Source organism: Pygocentrus nattereri, chromosome 15, assembly GCF_015220715.1.
Source record: "Pygocentrus nattereri isolate fPygNat1 chromosome 15, fPygNat1.pri, whole genome shotgun sequence".
Lineage (NCBI taxonomy): Eukaryota > Metazoa > Chordata > Actinopteri > Characiformes > Serrasalmidae > Pygocentrus > Pygocentrus nattereri.
Genome location: NC_051225.1, coordinates 16421949 through 16443528, shown reverse-complemented (window position 1 = coordinate 16443528; position 21580 = coordinate 16421949). Strand labels below are relative to the sequence as shown.

General features: G+C 40.1%; 1 protein-coding gene and 1 long non-coding RNA gene across 3 annotated transcripts in view; both read right to left on the bottom strand.

Annotated features, from left to right (window-relative positions):
- The window catches only part of tub (TUB bipartite transcription factor), a 175478-nt gene extending 155320 nt beyond the window's left edge, over nucleotides 1–20158 (bottom strand). Inside the window, exon 1 of one of the 2 annotated variants that reach the window (XM_017700648.2) lies at nucleotides 19976–20158. In XM_017700648.2, coding sequence (XP_017556137.1) covers nucleotides 19976–20031 — 56 coding nt within the window. In that variant the 5' untranslated portion in view covers nucleotides 20032–20158. The remainder of the gene's footprint in view (nucleotides 1–19975) is intronic. The other variant, XM_017700646.2, reaches the window with a different exon arrangement.
- On the bottom strand, nucleotides 4385–6023 carry LOC119265237. Its single transcript, XR_005131511.1, has 2 exons — nucleotides 5942–6023; nucleotides 4385–5284 (listed from the first exon to the last, which is right to left on the bottom strand). It is a non-coding gene; the product is annotated as an uncharacterized LOC119265237 (long non-coding RNA).
- Nucleotides 20159–21580: the final 1422 nt, after the last annotated feature.

Here is a 21580-nt window from a genome sequence, read left to right as displayed (position 1 = left end):
CACATTTAAGTGATTACACTTATCTATTAATTGCCAGGTTTAGTTGTGTGTTTGACCAGGGAAATTTCCGAACTGTGCTGGACCTCCAGGACCAGAGGTGTGCACTCCTGGATTAAACCATCCAAAATATGGTCCACAGCACTACTGCATCAAGGATACATCACACAGCACAAAGGTAGGCCACAACTGACTCTGTGCTTCTGTTGAGTGTTGCCTCAAGCATAGCCTGAAAATGTGTTTGATAGCTAATAGTTAACATATGTAGTCCATTGACAAATAAGCTTAAAAGCTTCAAGGTACCAACTTTATATTGAGTGTCGTTTAAACTATACATACAAACATCAAACTTGCTCCAGTAAGGCCATATATGCTCATTAACTTGGGCTAATAATACAAGTAATATAATGTAAGTAATTAGACTGCATTACATTACTGCCATATCTGTTAGGCTGTGTTTAATAATTCAGTCAAACCTGAAGCCTTGCAGTGCTGTGTTTTATATGTCACTTCAATAGTTGTAGGTTTGTTGTATCGGTCAAACACAAATAATGTTTAAAAAAATTATAATTTGTAAACATCTTTTATTATTATATTATAATATATCATATTAAAAATATATTGTTATAATATATTATATTAAAAAGAACATGGTGTGCACTTTTATATCTGCATATATATTTGTATTTATATCTATTTGCATGTTATATCTTAATTACAGTTATTGTTATCAAAGCTTTCAATGTGTCACGATTGGCCCCTCCCAGTCCTGTCCATGTGTTCATGTTTTGGTTTTGTAACTCCGCCCCTGATTGTTTTCACCTGTCGCTCGTTGCCCCTGTGTATTTAAGCCCTGTGTTTGCCCTTTGTTTTCGCTGGTCGTTGTGTTCTCGTCGTGTTGGTGTTGTTTGCCGTATCCAGCGGTTTGTCATGTCAACTCAATCTGTACGTATCGGCTCTTTGTCCCTGGACCGTTATGACCCTGATTTTGGATTTGCCCTCAATAAAGGTCGCTTACCTCCGCACATGCGTCCGCTACCTCGCTCCACGTTACACAATGACCCATTTCAGTTATTAAAAGGGGGCTAACAAAGTATCAGAGAAACAGATGGAGTACAGTCTTTAACTGTAGAACTACAAACTGCACCTATACAGTAAGTGGAGCTGAAAAAGTGGACAATGAGCATAGAAACAAGGAGGTGGCCATAACGTTACTGATCAGTGTATGTCTGTGTATGTGTGTGTGTGTGTATGTATGTATGTGTATATATATATATATATATATATATATATATATATATATATATATATATATATATATATATATATATACTTTTGATACATAAGTACATACATATTTTTGATACTTAAGTACATTTGAAGACAAATACTTTAGTACTTTTACTCAAATTGAGGTCTAGATTAAGGACTTCTACTTTTACTAAAGTAATATTTTACCTTGGGTATCTGTACTTTAACTCTTTTTATATATATATATACACATACGATTGGTGGATTGGATTGGTGCTCTGGCTTTGCACTTCTTTTGTTTTGACATGTTACATTTTTATACACACAGAAACCAAAAGGAACGACAGATTTCTCAAAATGTAGTGGAGATGTAGTGGAGTAAAAAGTAAGATATTTGACTTGTAGTGAAATGTAGTGGAAGACACTATAGAAATGTGTAGATTTACTGTCCTCGGAAAAGAACTCAACACACAGCCTTTAATGTCTAAATAGCTGGCAGCACAAGTCACAGTGAACATTTCCAAATTATGCTCAAAGGGTCAATATTTTATGTGACCACCATTATTATCTAGCACTGCTTTCACCCTCTTGGGCATGGAATTCACCAGAGCTGCACAGTTTGCTACTGGAATCCTCTTCCACTCCTCCATGATGACATCATGGAACTGGTGGATGTTAGACACTTGCACTCCTCCTCCTTCTGCTTGAGGATGCCCCACAGGTGCTCAATTGGGTTTAGGTCTGGAGACATACTTGGCCAGTCCATCACCTCACATCAACTGCAAGGCAGTTGCCATCTTGTAGGTGTGTTTGGGGTCATTATCGAGTTGGAAAACTGCCATGCGGCACAGTTTCTGAAGGGAGGGGATCATGCTCTGCTTTAGAATGTCACAGTACATGTTGGAATTCATGTTTCCCTCAATGAACCACAGGTTCTCAGTGCCGACAGCACTCATGCAGCTCCAGACCATGATGCTACAACCATCATGCTTGACTTTAGGCAAGAGACAGTTGTCTTGGTACTCCTCACCAGGATACCGCCACACATACTGGACACCATCTGAGCCAATCTTGGTCTCATCAGACCACAGGACACGATTCTAGTAATCCATGTTCTTGGACTACTTGTCTTCAGCAAATTGTCTGCGGGCTTTCTTGTGCGTCAGCTTCAGAAGAGGCTTCCTTCTGGGACAACAACCATGCAGACCAAGTTGATGCATCGTACGGCATATGGTCTGAGCACTGACAGGCTGACCACCCACTTCTTGAACCTCTGCAGCAATGCTGGCAGCACTTATGCATCTCTTTTTTGAAGCCAACCTCTGAATATGACACTGAACACGTGGATTCAACTTCTTTGGTCCACCCTGGTGAGGCCTGCTCAGAGTGGAACCTGTCCTGGAAAACTGCTGTATGACCTTGTCCACCGTGCTATAGCTATAGCCAAATTCACGTATTGCCTGAAGAAAGTAATTTAACCACCTTTCTCACAGGTTTTCCTCTTTGCACTTGGGTCCATCTCCATGCCATCCAGTAACACACAAAAAGACTATTACAGCTGCCTAAAGACTATCACATATTAGACAAAGCACCATTCTGCATAGCAAATAGTACAAGGTGCAGCTATACATAGGAAGTTAGTTAACTAAGTCTTCACAAACTCAGTTTTTAGTAAAAAATTTAATATTATAATCTTACACAAATACAGTACCTAAGATTATGCAGACTTTTAGACTTATAAAATAGAAATGAAATACAGTTTTGATGAGTAAGAACTGGTTTAATGTAATCTACATCGACTTCATAGTAAAGACATCACAAAGACAATAATAATTGTTAAATTAGAAAAAACAAAATTATGAAAATTAGTCGACAGGGGCTTTAAAGTGTATGTTCACCTGTGTGTCTGATCATAGCAGTAACAGCGGTGGGAGCCGTCCGCCACTGTGAAGCTACACTGCATGAACTGCTTCAACCCCCACAGCTGAAGATGACGTGTCAGTGCTGAACCCCAGGTGGGCTAATGTCCCCCTAGGGGTTCTGACATTTCCCTCACTGCATGCATCCCACGCCAATATATGCACGCCCCACCATATACTTCCTCTTGGACTAGAACACGTTCAGCAGAACTCTCCACCACACTTAACATTCATATGGAAATCACAGTCTTAATTTCAAAGCAGGCCAGTCTTCTCACTGCAGAATAATTGCAAGGGTCTGAGTGATTGCTCATGATTGCACTCTGTATAATAAAGGATCCACAAAAACTAGGCATGCACTGATCACTGATCACTGAACCTCTCACTGTGTGGGCTAAAGAAACACATAATAGACATTAGCATTAACCAAGATGTCAATATACAGGCAAATGCAAAAGTCTGAATACCTGAGAATGTGGTGACGGTCCCTTAAACTCATTCAACTCTGCTGCCAGACGAGTTACGGCACATGCACATTTCTCGTTGGCCAGAGAGAAATATGTTAGGAAATAGTCTAAATGTTCTGTGTTCTACCATGTTCTCAACCACAGTATAAAAGATGCATGAGGCTTCCTTTTATTGCCGGGTGCACTGATTTTTTTCTAAATGAGTATGCAAGTTAATTCAGCACATATTTCGGATTGAAAAGCACTTATTATTTTGTTCATTCAGAGTAATGACAACAATATGGCTGGTGAATAATTTATATTTCTCATTTAAAAAGGTAGTGTTTTTTACATATCTGTGACTTATGGCTATGTTCTTTACATTTCAAATAAATGTGACAAAAGCATTGAGTAATCACATTATTAAAGGAGAAGAGCAGATTAAGCAGCAGTGTCTGCCATAAGCGGTGAAGGGGTGACTTAACCAGTGGCGACTTAAATAAATCTGTTGCTTATTTAAGTAACATGGATCAAACGAAACAACTGGCTTAGCACAATTAATCATGTATAATTAATATCAAAATCATGCTACAACATAATTATTTGATATAGGTCTAGCAGCATTAAAACGCAGTGTGAGAGCAATTACCTGCCTCACGTTACTGACGTCATAATATCCTCCTGAGACCCAGGGAAAAAAAAGTTTTAATTTATTTATTTTTTTAATATAAATTAAGTGTCGTGGTGATAAAAAATACATTGCAAAGAAAAAAATGTTAAAACTTATTTTTATTAAAATTTTACAACATGTCCACTGTAGTGGACAATGGGATTTCATGGTTCTCAAGTGTTAAACTTTTAAGAGCCGAGTATGTATATGGAAATATCCACTGAAATCATCTAGGAAAATAGAATACCATGTACAAAAACAATAGCAAATGTAATTAACCCAGAATAATGGAACATCTACAACATTTCACCTAAAATTCTTTATAATTTCATTAGATATTTGACTCTAGATGGTATTTCATGAAACAATCTGACTGTTTGGAGACACAGAGGAACATGCTGCATTTTATGCATCTCACAAAGGTTTTTCCAGGTTTTTTTTGCATCCAGGCATTCTGCATCTGGAAGCATTTGGAATGTTGAGCATTTGGGGCAAATGAATTGCACCATATTTCCTTATTCTTGTATCTGGATGGGGCTTCCTTTTCTTAATTTCCAGAAAGAATTCTTGATCACTTGAGTCAGTGTCATCTCGTTGACCTACTTGGGCCTGGGATATCAGTTCTTCAGCCAAGAGAAGTTTGAACTCCAGGTACTGGGAGGTTTTCTTTGCAGGTCGTTGCAAGGTCTGACTGTCTTGTCTGTATTGAATCCAGGAGTTGGTGATGGCCAAATCAGTGAAGTGCCCAGTACATTTTCATTCTTGGATATCCGAGGCTTGCCACGTACACTGAGATTCCTAAAAAGGTCTTAATCTCTTCTGGTGTTGTGTTCAAGCTACAGCCTGAATCCTGTACCATGCGCTGGTTGGTGAAGAAAGACAGATCCCGAATTAACTGATCATCAATGTACTGCTGGAAGTACTGCAGTGGGCTCCAGTCTCTTCGTTATAGGGAATCATCAGCTGATGTAATTCCACATTCCTCCAACATGGGCATGAACCTTAGAAGAAAGACAAAACATGCTTGATAATTTAGCATAATTAACATGCCGTAAAAATGTTAAAGGGATAGTTCACTTGAACACTTTTGTGTTTTCAACACATTCATTCATCCTTCTAATAAATGTCTTAAAATTTTTCATTAGATTCAAATATAAAATATTGGGATATATATCATGACATAACCCTAACCCTGCAGATTATCCTCTCATTTTTGCATTGATTAAAAACCTCAGATCCCTACGTGCTGGTTTTTGCCCATAGAGGATGATGGGACGCTTCATCCAGCTCTGCATCTTGGTCCACCTGATCTGGGTCCTCCTCATCTGTGTCATCTGAGCTTTCACTCTCTCCTGTCTCATGCTCTCTCAATGGACTGTCATGCTCAGAAAGATCTATTTCTGAATCTCCCTCAATGATTCTGTTAAGAATCCTCTCTGCCTCTGTCATTGAGCTGTCTACTAAAAATTGTGAAACAAATATACGCACGAGGTCCTGGCGTCCACTACAGAGTACATTTATAAATTAGCTGTTTTTCCTATGAAAATACTTAAGCTCAGCTCTGAAAACTCACTCAAATATTCCTGAGATGTTTACATCCTTGAAACAATCAACTTAGTAGAGTAAAAAAACTCGTTAATTATGAAAATCATGCTTACCTTTCTTTTTTCCATAAAATGTGCTTGTTGTGATGGCAGCCATTTTGAAAAGACAGCAACAAGAACCTGGCAAAGTCACACCCCTAAAATGTGATGTCATTTTAAAGCCACAGTGGTCCTCTTTAAGGAACAACAGGACTAAGTAGAGTGAAAAGTATAGTATGGAAGATATGAGAAAAAACATAATGTCCACTACAGTGGACAAAATTGAATTGCTGGGTCTCAGGAGGATATTGTTTCACAGATATGTAAAAGTCAAAATAATAAATTGGTGGATTACCAATCTGCAACCATAACAAATATCCATCACCGTGAATTGTCTCAAAAGAATACTCTGGCCAACAGTGCTACAGTATAGTATATGGCAAAAAGTATCTGGACACTCCTCCTAATTATTGAGTTTGAGTTTAGGTGTTCCAGCCACACCCATTGCTGAGAATTGTATGAAATCAAGCAGATAGCCATGCAATCACCATAAACAAACAGTGGCAGTGGAATGGATCATACTGAAGAGTTCAGAGACTTCAAATGTGGCACAAGGATGCCACCTCTGCCACAAGTCAGTTTGTGACATTTCTGCCATGCTAGATCTGCCCCAGACAACTGTAAGTGCTACTATTGTGAAACAAAATGTCTATGAAGCATAAGAATCATAGTGCATAAAAACTGTCTGTTCAATGTTGCATCACTCACTATAGAGCTGCAAACTGCCTTTGGAAGCAACATCAGTACAAGAATGCTGCACAGAAGGCTAAGATCACAATGCCAAGCATCAAATGGAGTGTAAAGCACCCTGGCACTGGACTCTGGAACAGTGGAAACATGTTCTCTGGAGGAATAAATCATGCGTTACCATATGTCAGTCGTATGGGCAAATTTGGGTTTTACAGATGCCCAGAGAATGCTACCTACTGGACTGCAGAGTAAAGTTTGGTGGAGGAGGGTTTTGGCCTAGCCTTAGTTCAAGTGAAGGATAATGTTAATGCTATAGCATGCAAAGACAATTGTATGCTTCCAACTTTGTGGCAACAGTTTACCATAAAGACATGGTTTGAGTTTGGTCTGAAGGAACTAAACTGGCCTGCACAGAGCCCTGACCACAACCCCACTGAACATCTTTCCAAAGAACTGGAACGTTGGCTGCAAGACAGGCCATATCACCCAACAACAATGCCTGACCTCATACAAAAAACTTGGTGGGTTTGGAGTTCTTTTTATATAATGCATGTATTAAAAGTAAAACTCAGCACAATTGCCTCCAATAGGCTTCCACAGAGCATACAAGATCTCAAAATCAGCCCCCATAGCTTTGCAAAAACAGTTATCATTTCCATCATATAATAAGACCTGATGAGCAGAATGCCTGCAAACTTACAGCTGCAGTAGCATTACTCAATCAAGAGCATTGCTCAGGGAAAACATGCAAGAATGTGGTGTGTGTGTCTGCTGCGAGTTGCAACAAAAGCCTGAAAAAAATATTTAAAAGCCAGTCAGGTCAGATTTCACTGAAATTTTTCAGATCACATTATATGCACATGCTAAAAGGTTTTCTCAAACGCTAGATGGCGCTCCTGAGTGAGTCCAAAATTAATCCGTTAATAGTTTATAAATGGTTAAACATTTTTAATGTAAAAGAAAGCAATTATTTCCTGAACACAGAACAGCATAAACCATTTTAACATTAAACTCAAGTTATAGGAGTTTAAAACAGTAGGTCATGTAGGTTCACGACATCAGTGAGCGCGAATAGCCAATGAGTTGCTCCACTTGCCAATCATCACGATCTAGCAGTAAAGCCTGCCTCCTGTTGCCCAAAACCCGTTTGCTGTAGAAAAAAGGAAATATACAGGTGAGATTTCTTTGTTTTTTAGTGAAACACATCCTTCTACTTTCTAAAATTAAAGAAACATTCTGGTGAGTGATTAGAAACTTATTTTAAGTTCGTTTTTAGTCACTGAGCTACATTTACTCCCATTTGTTGAGGACTCACTCACATGTGCTGATTAGTAGTCTTGTTTTTGATATAACGGAAGGAAAAGCGAGTGGCCAGGCTCATCATAAACTGGCTCTGGTTTTACTGCTCTGTTAGAATGTCTCAGGTAGGGACGTTTGGGTTGTTTAGGATACATCACTTTTCATTTTCCTCCTACCTACTACCAAAGTAAAGACTAAATGCTAATAACATAAGTATGTGACGTGAAAATGTTTTCTCTTAGGGATACACTTACAAAGCAACCGTGGGCTGATGCTGATATTTGATATGTTTCAAGTTCATGTCTGACCACAGTTCACCAGAATAAATTCTGAATAGCTAAGCGTGAGCCCTGTACTGTGAATCTTGGACTGAGTGCATCATTACACGCCTACTAAATGGCTCAAGTACAATAACCCTGAATGGTCTTTTTAGGTGTAGTGGAATCCGCTTCAATATTCAGATACATTCTTTGGCAAGTGAGAACAAGCAAGCTGATGCACCTGTGTTCAGTCACCCTGTGTTCAGGTGCACCTGTGTTCAGTCACCTTGTGTTCAGGTGCACAGACTGTCCATCTATTCGGAACCAGGAGACATGACATTGGCCTGACTGCATGTCCTTAGACTGTGGGGGGAAACCGGAGAACCCGGAGGAAACATGGAGACAGGGAGAACATGCAAACTCCACACAGCGAGAACCCTGGTCACCCAGCTGGGGAATCGAACCCAGACCCTACTTGATGCGAGGTGACAGCGTTAAGTAAAGAATATATCACTTCAAAATGCCAAAGTCCTTAGAGGTCTGCATGAAAGTGAATCCCAAACCCAACCCAACTTTAAGATCTGACCCAAAATAGGCTTACAAAAATACAGCTAAATTTAAAGCCTAACCTGACTCAAACTGACTTGAACTGCTGCAGAACAGCTTACAGTCAATACGTCACTGAAGTGCTCCTCTTGTAACACCTCAAAAGTAGGGATTCCCTGAAATTTCGGCCAACAAGAGAAAAAAGTTGAACATTTTGGCACACTGAAATGTCCAATTAACACTGAATAAATCATCTGAACATTAACAACAATGTCCTCTGTAGCTGCGTTCAATACACTCCTTAGCTTACACGCTTTTTAGCATGAACTGATTCAATGAAAATTTAAAATAGAAATCACATAAATAATACTGAGTAACTCAATGTCTTTTGGCAATTAACTTTTTTATCTCTGGTTCAGCGATTCAATAAGTCACCCGAATAGATAATACAAAACCATAACTTCTCTCAACCCGTTGTTCAAACCACATTCAGGGTCTCATTAAGTCATACTCTGCCATTACGAGCAGCCACTTCAGGCAACACCAGGCTGATATTCACAAAGCAGAGCTGATGTTGGATCAGATTTTGCCATATTTATGCAGTTACCACCACACTAGATTCTAGATCACCACTCCTGCTCCTGAGGTGGTTTGTGAAAACAGATCCTGCTGTCTTTGTCCTAAAACCTACAATTATGTGCTCTAAACCATGTTGATAAAGCTGAGCAACCGTAATAAAGACCTGGACACAGTTTGGGCACTTCAAAAGCTTCAAAAAAAAATTTTTGTGGTGTTTTGGGCTTCATTGAACGCTTTGTTTCAAAGGTGTTGGACTGGTTTAATCATTTCAAACTTGGTTGTTCCTACCATATTCAGTCTACGTTTCCATCCCCCCTCCCCTCACAGCTGTCTTCAGATGTGTAATATCTTTACAAGATCATATCCAGCACCACAAGACTGACAGTTCTTGGTGTCAGGACCCTAAGTTCTGTAGAAACAGACAGGCAGTTTGTTAAAGTAACAAGAAACTCTCAATCTAACCTAAATTTTGCATTGACTCTGCTATAAAATTCTCAGCTATGATATTCTCTTTTCACTTGTGCCAGTTCCCAGACGAGGCTCTATATAGCCAAGACATTAATTAGAGCAGCGCATTGGCCTCCTCTGCCCATCCCATGTATCCTTCATGGAAAAGCCTTTTGCTCACAACACCTTCCATGTAACTGTCGAACATGAATAGCTTTTTTAAAAAAATTCAAAGGTGATCCAATATTTGCTATTTGGAGAGAAAAGACCCTGAAAATAATCTGAACTGCCACCTTTAAGATTAAATCAGCATGAGATCCAATTAGGCTTAGAGGCACCCCACTTGGCCAAACAATCAGTGGTGCTCCGGTTGCATTCTGACATAAAAGAGCTCTGGGATCACAGCTAAATATTGAGAGGGGGTAACAGGATAAAGCAAGAGATCAAAAGTCATTCAGAGTGGTTTGATGTGAAATAACTGCAGAAAAACAGACTCAGATTTCATCACAGTAGCCACATTTACATGCAGCCCAATAATACCTTAATAATCCGACTAATAGCTCAATTAGAATAGAATACGTCCATTTATACACTTCAGTCAGAATAGTGTAGCCTGACTGAGGCCATTCGGAATAGAGTTTCTATTTGATTGAATGAGGTGGGTAAACCTGTAAATAATCCATTCAATAGAAGAATAATATTCGTGTAAACACCTGTATCCGATTCCGTTCTGCATTTGCGTCACATCATAGTGAGAGTTTATACCATTTGAGACAGCGGAGCAGAAATTGGTCTGCAGAGGACACGAAGATTATGCTCTGATCTTTAAAAATCTTTTAAATATGTGATTTGGCGAGAGGTGCTCAAACGTCTGCATATAACTGTATGTAATGGTGCTAACAGTAAAATAGTAGTACCTTACCTTACAACACCTTACAAGTAACGGTCAGTAACCTCAAAGCTATCGTAAAACAACATTTTAGGCATCAGGCAATGTATTCATAATAAATATATAGTTGTATTACATGTATGACATGGTTAATTCCTCTAAAAACTACCTCACTAAAAGTTGAAATGATTATGAATACATTGCCTGATGCCTAAAATGTCGTTTCACGATAGCTTTGAGGTAATTTTGGGGCTATTTTTTAAATCATGGCTGACAGTTACTTGTAAGGTGTTGTAAGGTAAGGTACCACTATTTTACTGTTAGCACCATTACATACAGTTATATGCAGACGTTTGAGCACCTCTCACCAATATATATATATATATATATATATATATATATAAACTATAAAAGCACTCAAACAGTGGAAACAAACTAACAGCAGCATCCAGTGTTGTACCAGTTAGCTGCTGTTTTAGAGACTGATTGTAGACATGCACTCTCTTTTTTTTTTTTATGGGGAGGCAGGATAGTGTCATTTTTTTAGTTTATTTATTTATTTATTTATTTATAATTAAAGGATTCATACAACAACATAATTTACAAGAACCAACAGCCAAGTTTGTGCTTACACATTAAACACGTCATAATCAACATAAAATTCCAAAGTCCTTTTTGCTTTCTTGTTTCTTATATTTTCTAAATAATTAAGTATTGTATAAAAAAATTCTTAACTATCTAATCTGTCCATAGAAAAATAAATAATAACATCTGACAATAACATCAGTGTGACAGTGTCCAGTCTCTTTTCCAAAGCATAAAAGGTACAGGAATATTAATTAATAATTTTAAATCTCTCTAAAACACTTTTAACAGGGTAGACATGCACTCTCAACAAGACGCATTCCTGGCCTGATGACCTCATACGCACATGCACAAGCTGCCCAGGTGCACATTATTATTTGGCTATTTTCAGTATCATCATAGCAGAAAAAATAAAACTCTCTCAATCCACTTTTTTTAAATACAAAAACACGTTTTCATCTTCTTGATTCTACAGTTTTTTGTTTTTTAACTCTGAAACTTACACCTGAAAGGGTAACTCTCTGGCCATACATTAACTTCTGCCAAAGTACTTTTTTCCTTAATAACCAAATGATCAGATACCCATTCATCAACCCCTTAAATGCACAGGGCCCACCAGGGATCCAAAGTTTTACTACACACTTTGATAACCCAAGTATAAAAAGCCTTAGTGTGCAACACACCTGGGATTTCGAGGGGTTGACTCTTACACATACTCCAATATCACAATTACTGGTAATGCACATCCATACATCCAGTACATGTCCACTTGCAGTTTTTTTGGCCATATTCTACTGCACTGGATATCTCTGCTTGCCACTGCTGAGTGTTTCTATGTTGTTATGGTAATGAAGGAACTGCACTGAACAAATCTGATTCACTACACAATCTGACACGCTGTTTGCTGTATCACAGAAGCTTACATTGTCTGTGTTTAAATGCAAAGGTTTTTGCCAATCCAATTGAGCACAATCCCATTATAGATTCATTATAGATACTGAGGTGTTTATTCTCACTCTACTCAACAATCTAATGAAAATCATTGTTTACATGTTCACTACTAGTAATCCGATCTAAAATGATGTGCATGTGTGGAGAACCACTTAGAGTAGACATTAGCATGACAGCGAGCATCACGTGACTCCAGTCAGAGTGAGATGAGCAGCAGTGAGCACTGCTTGTGTTTTTAACTGCTTTAAAATGACATCAGACTCAGGAAAACGTCCTTCACATGTTCTAATTAAAGAAGGCCGAGAGGAAGATGTTGTGTACTGAGACACATAAGCTGGACGTCCGTCCCACCGCTGGCTTTTAAAGATCAGAGCATAAACTTCGTCTCCTCTGCAGACCAGTTTTTGCTCCGCCATGTTGAATGGCATAAACTCTCCACTATGACGTGACGCAAATGCAGAACGGACAGATTATTTACTGGATTTAAAACTTAATTTAAACAAAAGTCTTCTCTCCAAATCTTCACTATCAGCAGTTCTGTTGTAAACAGATATTTTCATTATTACATTAACTGTCAGGGATTGAGAGAAGAAAAAGAGAGCCATCTTTTCTGCTGTGAACTCACTTTGTGACGAAGACCAGTTTACTGTCACCCGACTGGCTAAATGCAGTGCGACAGACACATAAAACTGAAACCTGCTGAGCTTTTTCGGCACAGGTCGAGGCAGATTTGACCACACTACAAACTATCATGCTCCACCAAATGCATCGGCGCTCTCCTCTGAAAGTCAAGCAATGTTTTTAGTACATGCAGCAGAAATGCCTCTGAGCCATAAGTTCTATTCACTGATCTTATGCCAAAACAAAGACTGACCACTTGCAACACTCTCTCTTCCATAAGGACAAATGCTTGAAGGCCCAGAACATCTTGAAGCGCAGCGCTCTCACTGGTCTGGTGCCGCATGTTAGCTGAACAGAGGAGGTTTACTTTAGCCCTGCATCTCTGTGCGGTTACCACAGAAACAAGTTGAAAGTGATTCAACTGCAGGCTGACATGGTGTCAGGGGCCAGGGGCCAAAACGGAGGGACACGTCTTGGCACATGCATAATTACAGGTCACTCTCACACACACAGGTCAGTGCAGCTCTTGTGGTGCCCCAGTATTGGCTTCATGAGCTAAAGTGTTATAAATCCTCTCCATTCTGTCATACTGAGGCCTCTGCGCTCCCAAATGTCAATAGAAGAGGATGACTGTTGTTTGCTTAGCCGCACATTAATTACACTTCTGGACAGCGTGTAGGCGGAGGTCAGTTTTACTTTGCTGTACTAAGGCTAATCAGTTTGATGAACAGGGCTAATCAAAAGCTCAGTGTACAGCCTATTTAGGGTGTACTGAGATACACCCCTGAGGGAACCACCCCAGTGACAAAATTAATTAATAATTAATTAAATGATAAAATGATTTTAATCCCACCTCTGCATTTAACCCATCCATGAAGTGAAACACCACATGCACTCTAGTGAGCACACACACTAGGGGGCAGTGAGCAAACTTGCCCAGAGTGGTGGGCAGCCCTATTCACAGCACCTAGGGAGCAATTGGGAGTTAGGTGTCTTGCTCAAGGACATCTCAGTCATGGACTGTCGGTGGTGGGGATCAAACCGGCAACCTTCAGGGCCAGTTCCCTAACCTCCAGCCCACGACTGCCCGAAAAAGACAGTTTAGTACCCTTTTTTCTGAGATTGTGGGGTGAAACTCCCTCAAAGGTTAATCACAGTACCTTTATTCAGGGAACCTAATAACCATAATCCATCAATATTATATTTTTTAAGTTCTACTGACTCGACACATCCTGTCTCATCTCCAGGCTTTATATTTCATTATTATTGCTTATGAAAAGGTACAAATACATACTTTTCCACTGGGAAAAACTTATTTAAGGTGCACAATTGGACATTAACACCTATGCTGTACCTTTAAGGGAACATATACTGTACATTGTACCTTGATGAGTGAAAAATACCTGCAAAGTGCCTTTATTTCAAACAGTGTATCAAAACTGCAATTTAATGGAGTGCATTTTTATTTTAATGGAGTCATTTTAATTTTATCATACATTAAAAGCAATATTATAGTTTATATTTACAAGAATGACAGCAGTGTCCTCAGGCGGTCACTGTCTGGAGAGGGCAAAACAAAACATGGGGAGGGCCAACCAGATGGCCTGAGGCTATGAAAACAAAAAACAGAGAAGCTCGGATTACAGCACACAGAGGCACTGTGACTTCATTCTGTGCTCTGGACGTCATTACACCACTATGTATGTACATAGAAAATGGTTGTTTGCTGCCATATTAATGTTTAAAATGTCATATACAGTATATCACCTTTGAAAACTCATTTTCCATATCATAGCCAGTCGGCCAATGCTGCGTTAACAATTATGTTTGTCCTAACACACTATCCCAAGCAACACTTTTGAAGGGAACAGTGAAAAAGTAACACTGTGAGATTGGAGGTAACTGCATAGCTAAAGATTAGAGTGTAGGCTTCAATGTTCCTAAAGCAAAGATGATGTCCTCTGCTGGAGACCTCTTACCTCAGCATCCTCACCTGTGACGCATTTTCTATACTCATCTGACCCCTAAAGACATTAACCCAACAGATGCCTTGTACTGACTGTATGAGTCATAGGATGATCACTGAGCACAGATTAGCTTCTGCTGCCTCTTAAAAAAAGGCATCCATTACATTCATCTGTGTATCTAATGGAGAATTTTGTGTTATTTATTTGCCAGTGATATCTCCTGGGAATCTGTAGTCTGTTTACCAGAGATATCTACTGGGAATCTGTCAAAGGAACTCCAGTAAAGGCGGTCTTTGTTGTTTTTCTCCCATTGCTTTTTTTTCTACAATGCAATTAATTTTATCTTTATGTCTTGCTCTTCTCAGAGATCAGACATTTCTTTGTTGTATGAGAAGCATATTGGGTTAAGAACCATGTTGGCTTGTTTTGTGGCTTAATCATTACATCAGTTAATTGCTCCTCAACAATTTTTAGCTCTTTGAGTGGAAAAAACAAAACAAAACAAAAAATGGCCACTGTACAGCAGGTCTGAAAAGAGGCTATGTGGCTATGAGGCTTTTTCAGCATCCCAGTCAGAACACTAATTAGATCACTTGACATTTATTTGGATAATTAGAGCAGTCTCACATCTCTTTTAGCAGAAATGTGAAACACTTATCCAGGCCCACTGAAGCATGCGTAGTTTGAATGGTATCTCTGGTAAACACCTTGGCTCATGATCTGGGGTTTTCAACGTTGTTGATCCGACACAATGCAGGCACACTACAGACCTACCGGGCACAGCTGTCAATTACCAAGCATTCACAGGAGGTCACTGCCTTCATGCACACATTCTAATCAGTACAATATCTTTGATGGCAAGCAGACACCTCAGAAACACAAATCAGGCAGAAGCCAGAAGGCCCATCTAATTGGAATGTGATGAGCCACGGCTGAAAAAAACTATTCTGGCACTGTTGCAATTGAAAAGAGATTCAGGACGGTTTAAATAAAAAAACTCTATGCTTTTTGCTTTACTGTGCTTACGTCAGTGTATGGGCTTGTATTCCCCTTAGGCTACTCGTTCAGTGAACGTTCAAGAAAGCCATGCTCAAGTTGCCTTTTAAGACTTAAGGTGCTGCTGTACGTACAGTGTATTATTATGTGGGCTCAGGGATTATGGGTTTTCACAGCAGCGCTCAGTGATGGATAAACATCCCACTGCGAAGACAAGAGACTTTGGATGTTCTCTGAAGCACTGCCTTCACCATAGGAACACTCTCCATTTACCTTCATGCCTGATCTCTCACCAGTGCACACCTGACAACAGCCACAAGCAGAATGTGATGCTTCTTAGCATAAAAGTTGACAGAGAGAGGAAGAGAGGAAGAGAGGAAGAGCCAGAGTGAGTGAGAGCGAGGACAGGAGCTCCAGTGCTGTCCTCGCTCTGCTGTAGATCAGGCCCAGAGAGAAACGCAGTGAAGCAGCAGACCAGTGGATGTTTCTCTCTCGCTCGCTCTGCAGTCTCTCTGGGCCAGCAGCAAACACAGAATACCAATCACAGCCTGGGTTTCAACCAATTCTTCAAACGTGTCACCCACAGAACAAACAATCCAGTCTTGGGTTTCTAAGCGGAGGAGGTAAAGCACATAAGGCACTAGCATGGGCTGAAGATCCTGAAGGAGGAGATTGCAGTTAACCTGTGGGTGTCTACTGAATACATATGAGATGTATTTCAAGGACATATATGATATCAACACAGTGAGCAGTGTGTAAGCATCTTTGTGTCTCCTCAAGACATGACGGGTCCTCCTTGAGGTTAATCATTAATAAATAATAAATAGCTTCTCTCCAAATACATCACATGCTGAGTCGGTGTTAACTAGTCAAAATTTAATACAAGCAAAATTGTTATTGTGGATGTTTTGAAATACAGTCACTGCATGCTATGCCTGGCCCACACGACAGGATAACTGGGCCAATTTTGAGACACATTTACTCCTCCCAACACTCACAAAAGGTCTCAATATCGAGGTGATCTTAAACAATGAATATCCCAGATTATCCTGTGGTGTGGGGTGTCTATATGTATACATCTATATATCCAATCTTTCTCAGGTACTGTAGTGTGGGGTAAATGCTAATTCTTGATGAGAGCCAAACTGTACTGCACTTGTTAGTGTGATCAGACATACTTATGTATATATTCAGCTTATGTGTCTATGTATATACATATGTATACACAGTATCTCACAAAAGTGAGTGCACACGTCACATTTCTGCAAATGTTTTATTCTGTCTTTCATTGGGATGACACTATAGAAATGAAACTTAGACATAGCTTAAAGTAGTCCATGTGCAGCTTGTATAGCAGTACAGATTTACTGTCCTCTGAAAAGAACTCAACACGCAGCCATTAATGTCTAAATAGCTGACAACACAAGTTCAAATTGTGCCCTATTTGTGTTGTTGTCCCTCCCTGGTGTCATGTGACTCATTAGAGTTACAAGGTTCCAGGTGTGAATGGGGAGCAGGGCTGTTAAATTTGGTGTTTTGGGTACAAATCGCTCATACTGGCCACTGAGTGCTGCCAGACGTTGAAGAAGTGGGAGGTCAGCCTGTCAGTGCTCAGACCAGATTACTGGAACCATGTCCTGTGGTCTGACGATAAACTTGTTTGCCTCCTATTGGTGTCCAGCAATTGGTGAGGAGTACCAAAACAACTGTCAAGCATGGTGGTGGTAGCATAATGGTCTGGAATTGCATGAGTACTGCTCGCTCACTGCTGCAGTTCACTGAAGGAAACATGAATTCCACCATGTACTGTGACATTCTGAAGCAGAGCATGATCCCCTCCCTTGGGAAACTGTGCTGCATTGCAGTTTTCCAACTCGATAACATCCACCAGCTCCGTGATGTCATCATGGAGGAGTGGAAGAGGATTCCAGTAGTAAACTGTGCAGCTCTGGTGAATTCCATGACCAAGAGGGTGAAGGCAGTGCAAGATAATAATGGTGGTCACATAAAATATTGACACTGAGCACAATTTGGACATGTTACACTGTGAGGTGTAGTCTCTTGTGCTGCCAGCTATTTAGTGTGTTGAGTTCTTTTCAGAGGACAGTAAATCTGTTATTAAAGCTGTACACTGACTACTTTAAGTTATATCCAAGTTTCATTTTTATAGTGTCGTCCCATGAAAAGATAAATATTTGAAAAATATGAAAAAATAAAATATTTGTGAGGGGTGCACTCACTTTTGTGAGATACTGCATGTGTGTATTTACCTAAAGCCTGCGTGGCAGAATGTATCAGCCCTGTTGAGTCTTCCATTCACGTTTTTTCTCCCACTTGGCACTTCTTCTGTATAGAAAGCACACACCAGGACAGACCGTGCAGTGTGGGGACTCTAATAACTAACAATGACTACGGACAAAAAAATTGGTGAAAAATGTCTAAATGAGGTGTGGAGTCTCACGCTTTCACATCTCACAAGCTGTGATTTCACCATAGGGATCTCATGCATTTCCTATCCTTTATCTGACGTCTGTACAGCTGTTTTAGTCTCTTATTAGTCTGAGCACCTTCACCGAATGCGGTATGCAGTGCTAACCTATCAAAGCTGATGTGCTAGATCAGAACACTAAAGTGGCCATTTTAAAAAATCTCATCAAATCTGTGGGCAAGAGAAAAAATGTTTTTATTTCATTTTTAGTCAATGTTGTACTATAACCCGAACAACCATTGTTTGATGAAAATATGCAAAAACTCCAGCAGTAAAATACAGGTACTTGTACTAAACCTTGAAATACTACATGAATACCTGAAATATTCAACATTTGCTTGAACTAGACACCTGCCATCCTTTCTTTGCTGCAAGTTCATTAATACTTGGGCTCAGTTTCTGAGCTGCTGAGCTGACATTGGGTGTTTATATTGGTTGAACTGCAGCTCAAATGCAGCTAGTGAGTTTAGTGATATGACTGATGTGGAATTGCATAGAATTGGGATGAAAGTCAGAGCATACGTTACATTGCAATGCATGCTGGGGACTGTAGTGCAGCGCATTGTGAAATGAGCTAAAATGATTCGCGATTTAAAACACTTTTGCGGGCTGGACAGGTTTGTGTGCAATACAGACCACTAGTTTCCTACAGAACACCTTTAGATCCCATCAGGAAATCATCAAATGCATTTAGAATCATCTGCTGGTCACCATTAAATCCAGTAGGATCCTTTATATAATAATATCAACCCCATAAAAAGCCAAAGCTCAAAACCATGAGGAACTAACAGACACTTAATGGTTCCTATGGGTTTTTTCAGCAGGAAGGAACTCACACTAAAGCAGTAGTGCTACAAACAATTACACTCAGAACACTACACTCTTAAATATAAAGTTCTTCAAGGGTTCTTTAGTAAATCAATGGTTCTATGTAGAACCATGAGTTCCATACGGCACCAAAAAGGGTTCTTCTATTGTTACGATGTCAATAATATAACAGTAGTAGAACCCTTTTTGGTGTTACACAGAACGATTTTCAAAAGGTTCTATGTAGAAGCATATATAATGAGGTTATTCAATGGTTCTGTGTAGAACCATGAGTTTATTTCATGATGGAGAAGGTGCTTGTGTATGTGGTTCTACACAGAAGCTTGCTGAAAACAGTTCCATACGGCACCAAAACGTGTTCTTCTATTGTTATGATGTCAAAAATATACTTGCTACACAGAACCGTTTTCGAAAAGGTTCTATGTGGAACCATATACAAAACATTTTCCATCACTCTGAAGAACCATGTCACCATGCAGAGCCTGAAATGGATCTATGTAGAATTCAGAACCATTACCTTCACTAAAAAACTCGTGTATATCCCAATAATGTCGTTCTTAAACGACGCTATTATGATTATTATTGTTGTTGTTATTAACGGCGATTGCTGTGTTATTACATTTTATACCGAAGGAAATAACACATTAGTAACAGATTTGAAAAATGAAGCTATACACAGCCCATGTATCACTGACCAAACGGTTCACTGGTCATTCGATGGACAGTCTGCATCTCTGGAAAACGCTGTGTATCCTGATAACTTCAACCACTTCACAACTGAATCAGTTCGTCCAGGAGCCGAGCTGAGATGAACGAGTCTGACTCCCGTCTCATGTCATCCCTCATGCCATGTCAGCCACTCTGAGGACGGAATAAAGTGAAAGTGATGCGCAGCCGCCTTACCTGTCGTAGCTCCACCGGCTGTAAGACATGCTCTTGTTGCTGCTCACTCCGTCCATGTCGCTCTTCAGAGAACCGCAGTTCAGCTCACAGTGACAGCACCGCGGCGACTTTCATTGACCACAAGCGCGACGTGAGATGCGTGACCGCCGCCGGAGTTTCGCTCTGAGAGCCGCGGTGAGCTGCACAGTGCCTGGATGGAGGGGGTTCGGTGTTTGGACTGTACCACTGGCGGAGGGGAATCACACATCTCGCCACATCCCCCCAGCTGAACTTCCACACTGCCTTATTTATTCATTCCGTTTTCCTCGCATCTTTTCCACGGAGCCCCTGAGGGGGCGTGGCTTAAAAAAAAAAAGTTAGAGATTGCGTTCACTTACCTAGCCCCGCTGGTATAAATAAAATATAATGCGTGGGAACGAGATCATAATGTGTGGCCACGACTCAGTAAGCTGTGGGAATGAGATGATTAGGTCGTGGCCATGACTTAATAAGGCATGGGAACGAGATCACGGCGTACTAATTCGTGGCTACGCATTAGGATCTCGCTCCCACGCTTTACTAAGTCGTGGCCACGACTTAATCAGCTCGTTCCCACACCTTGCTAAGTCATGGCCACTCTTTATTTTTATTTATATAGGATGTCAACGGTGCTCCGTATTCCCTCGCAAATGTTTTGCGTTCCCAAGCAAACGTAGGACCAGAGGCGCTAAACGCCGCTGCCTACATTAGAGCTTTGTTTTAGCATCACTAACGTTAAAAGCTGTTTACCCAGCTTCGCCAGTCTGAGCTGAGTTTATTCAGCTATTGTTCTCTACAGTGTCTGTAAATGTAGCTTTTACTATGTGAAGAAACTCGACCTCAGTCTCAGTTTGAGTCACTAACAGCAGAATCTTGTTTAATTTGGAGAAGCGACGCTACGTCTTTATATTTCAATCAGAGATCAAGGTAAAATTCAATGAGCTGTTCGTGTCAAGCAAAGCACAGCTTTTGCAAACGAATGTAAAACATTTGCGAGGGAACGCAAATCATTTGCAAGGGAACGCAAAACATTTGCGAAGGAAAGCAAAATATTTGTGATGGAAGCAAAAATTTGTGAGGGAAAGTGAAACATTTCTCAACAGAAGCCACTGTTGAAGTGGTAGAATGTTTCCAGAAGCCTGTTAAACACAAAAGCAGGAACATGATAAGATATTATCTTCGAAAGCTCAATTTCAGTCACAAGCTGTACCGCAAACATCTATAAATTGGCAAGATTGTGGTACCTGATGCTATTAATTTAGATTAATTCATCTCCACCTTCCATTGTGTTTTCTCAGTGCTGTAGATCAAAATATCTGTTTGTGGAAGCTTTTCTAATGACTGTTTTAAGGGGAAAAAATATTGTTAACATGTTTCCTAACATTCCAGATAGCGAGCATATATCGGTTTGCTGGGTCGATAAGGTCAGCACCCCACTGACTGTTGCCACTGCTGGTCCACCCTCGGGCCACCCAGATTAGTGTCTTGCACACAAGCGCTAGATTTTAATCTCCCCAAACAGATTGTAAATGCACACAGAAAAATGCTGAGCAAAATGCCAGTGAACCCCGTCAGTGGGCCGACAGT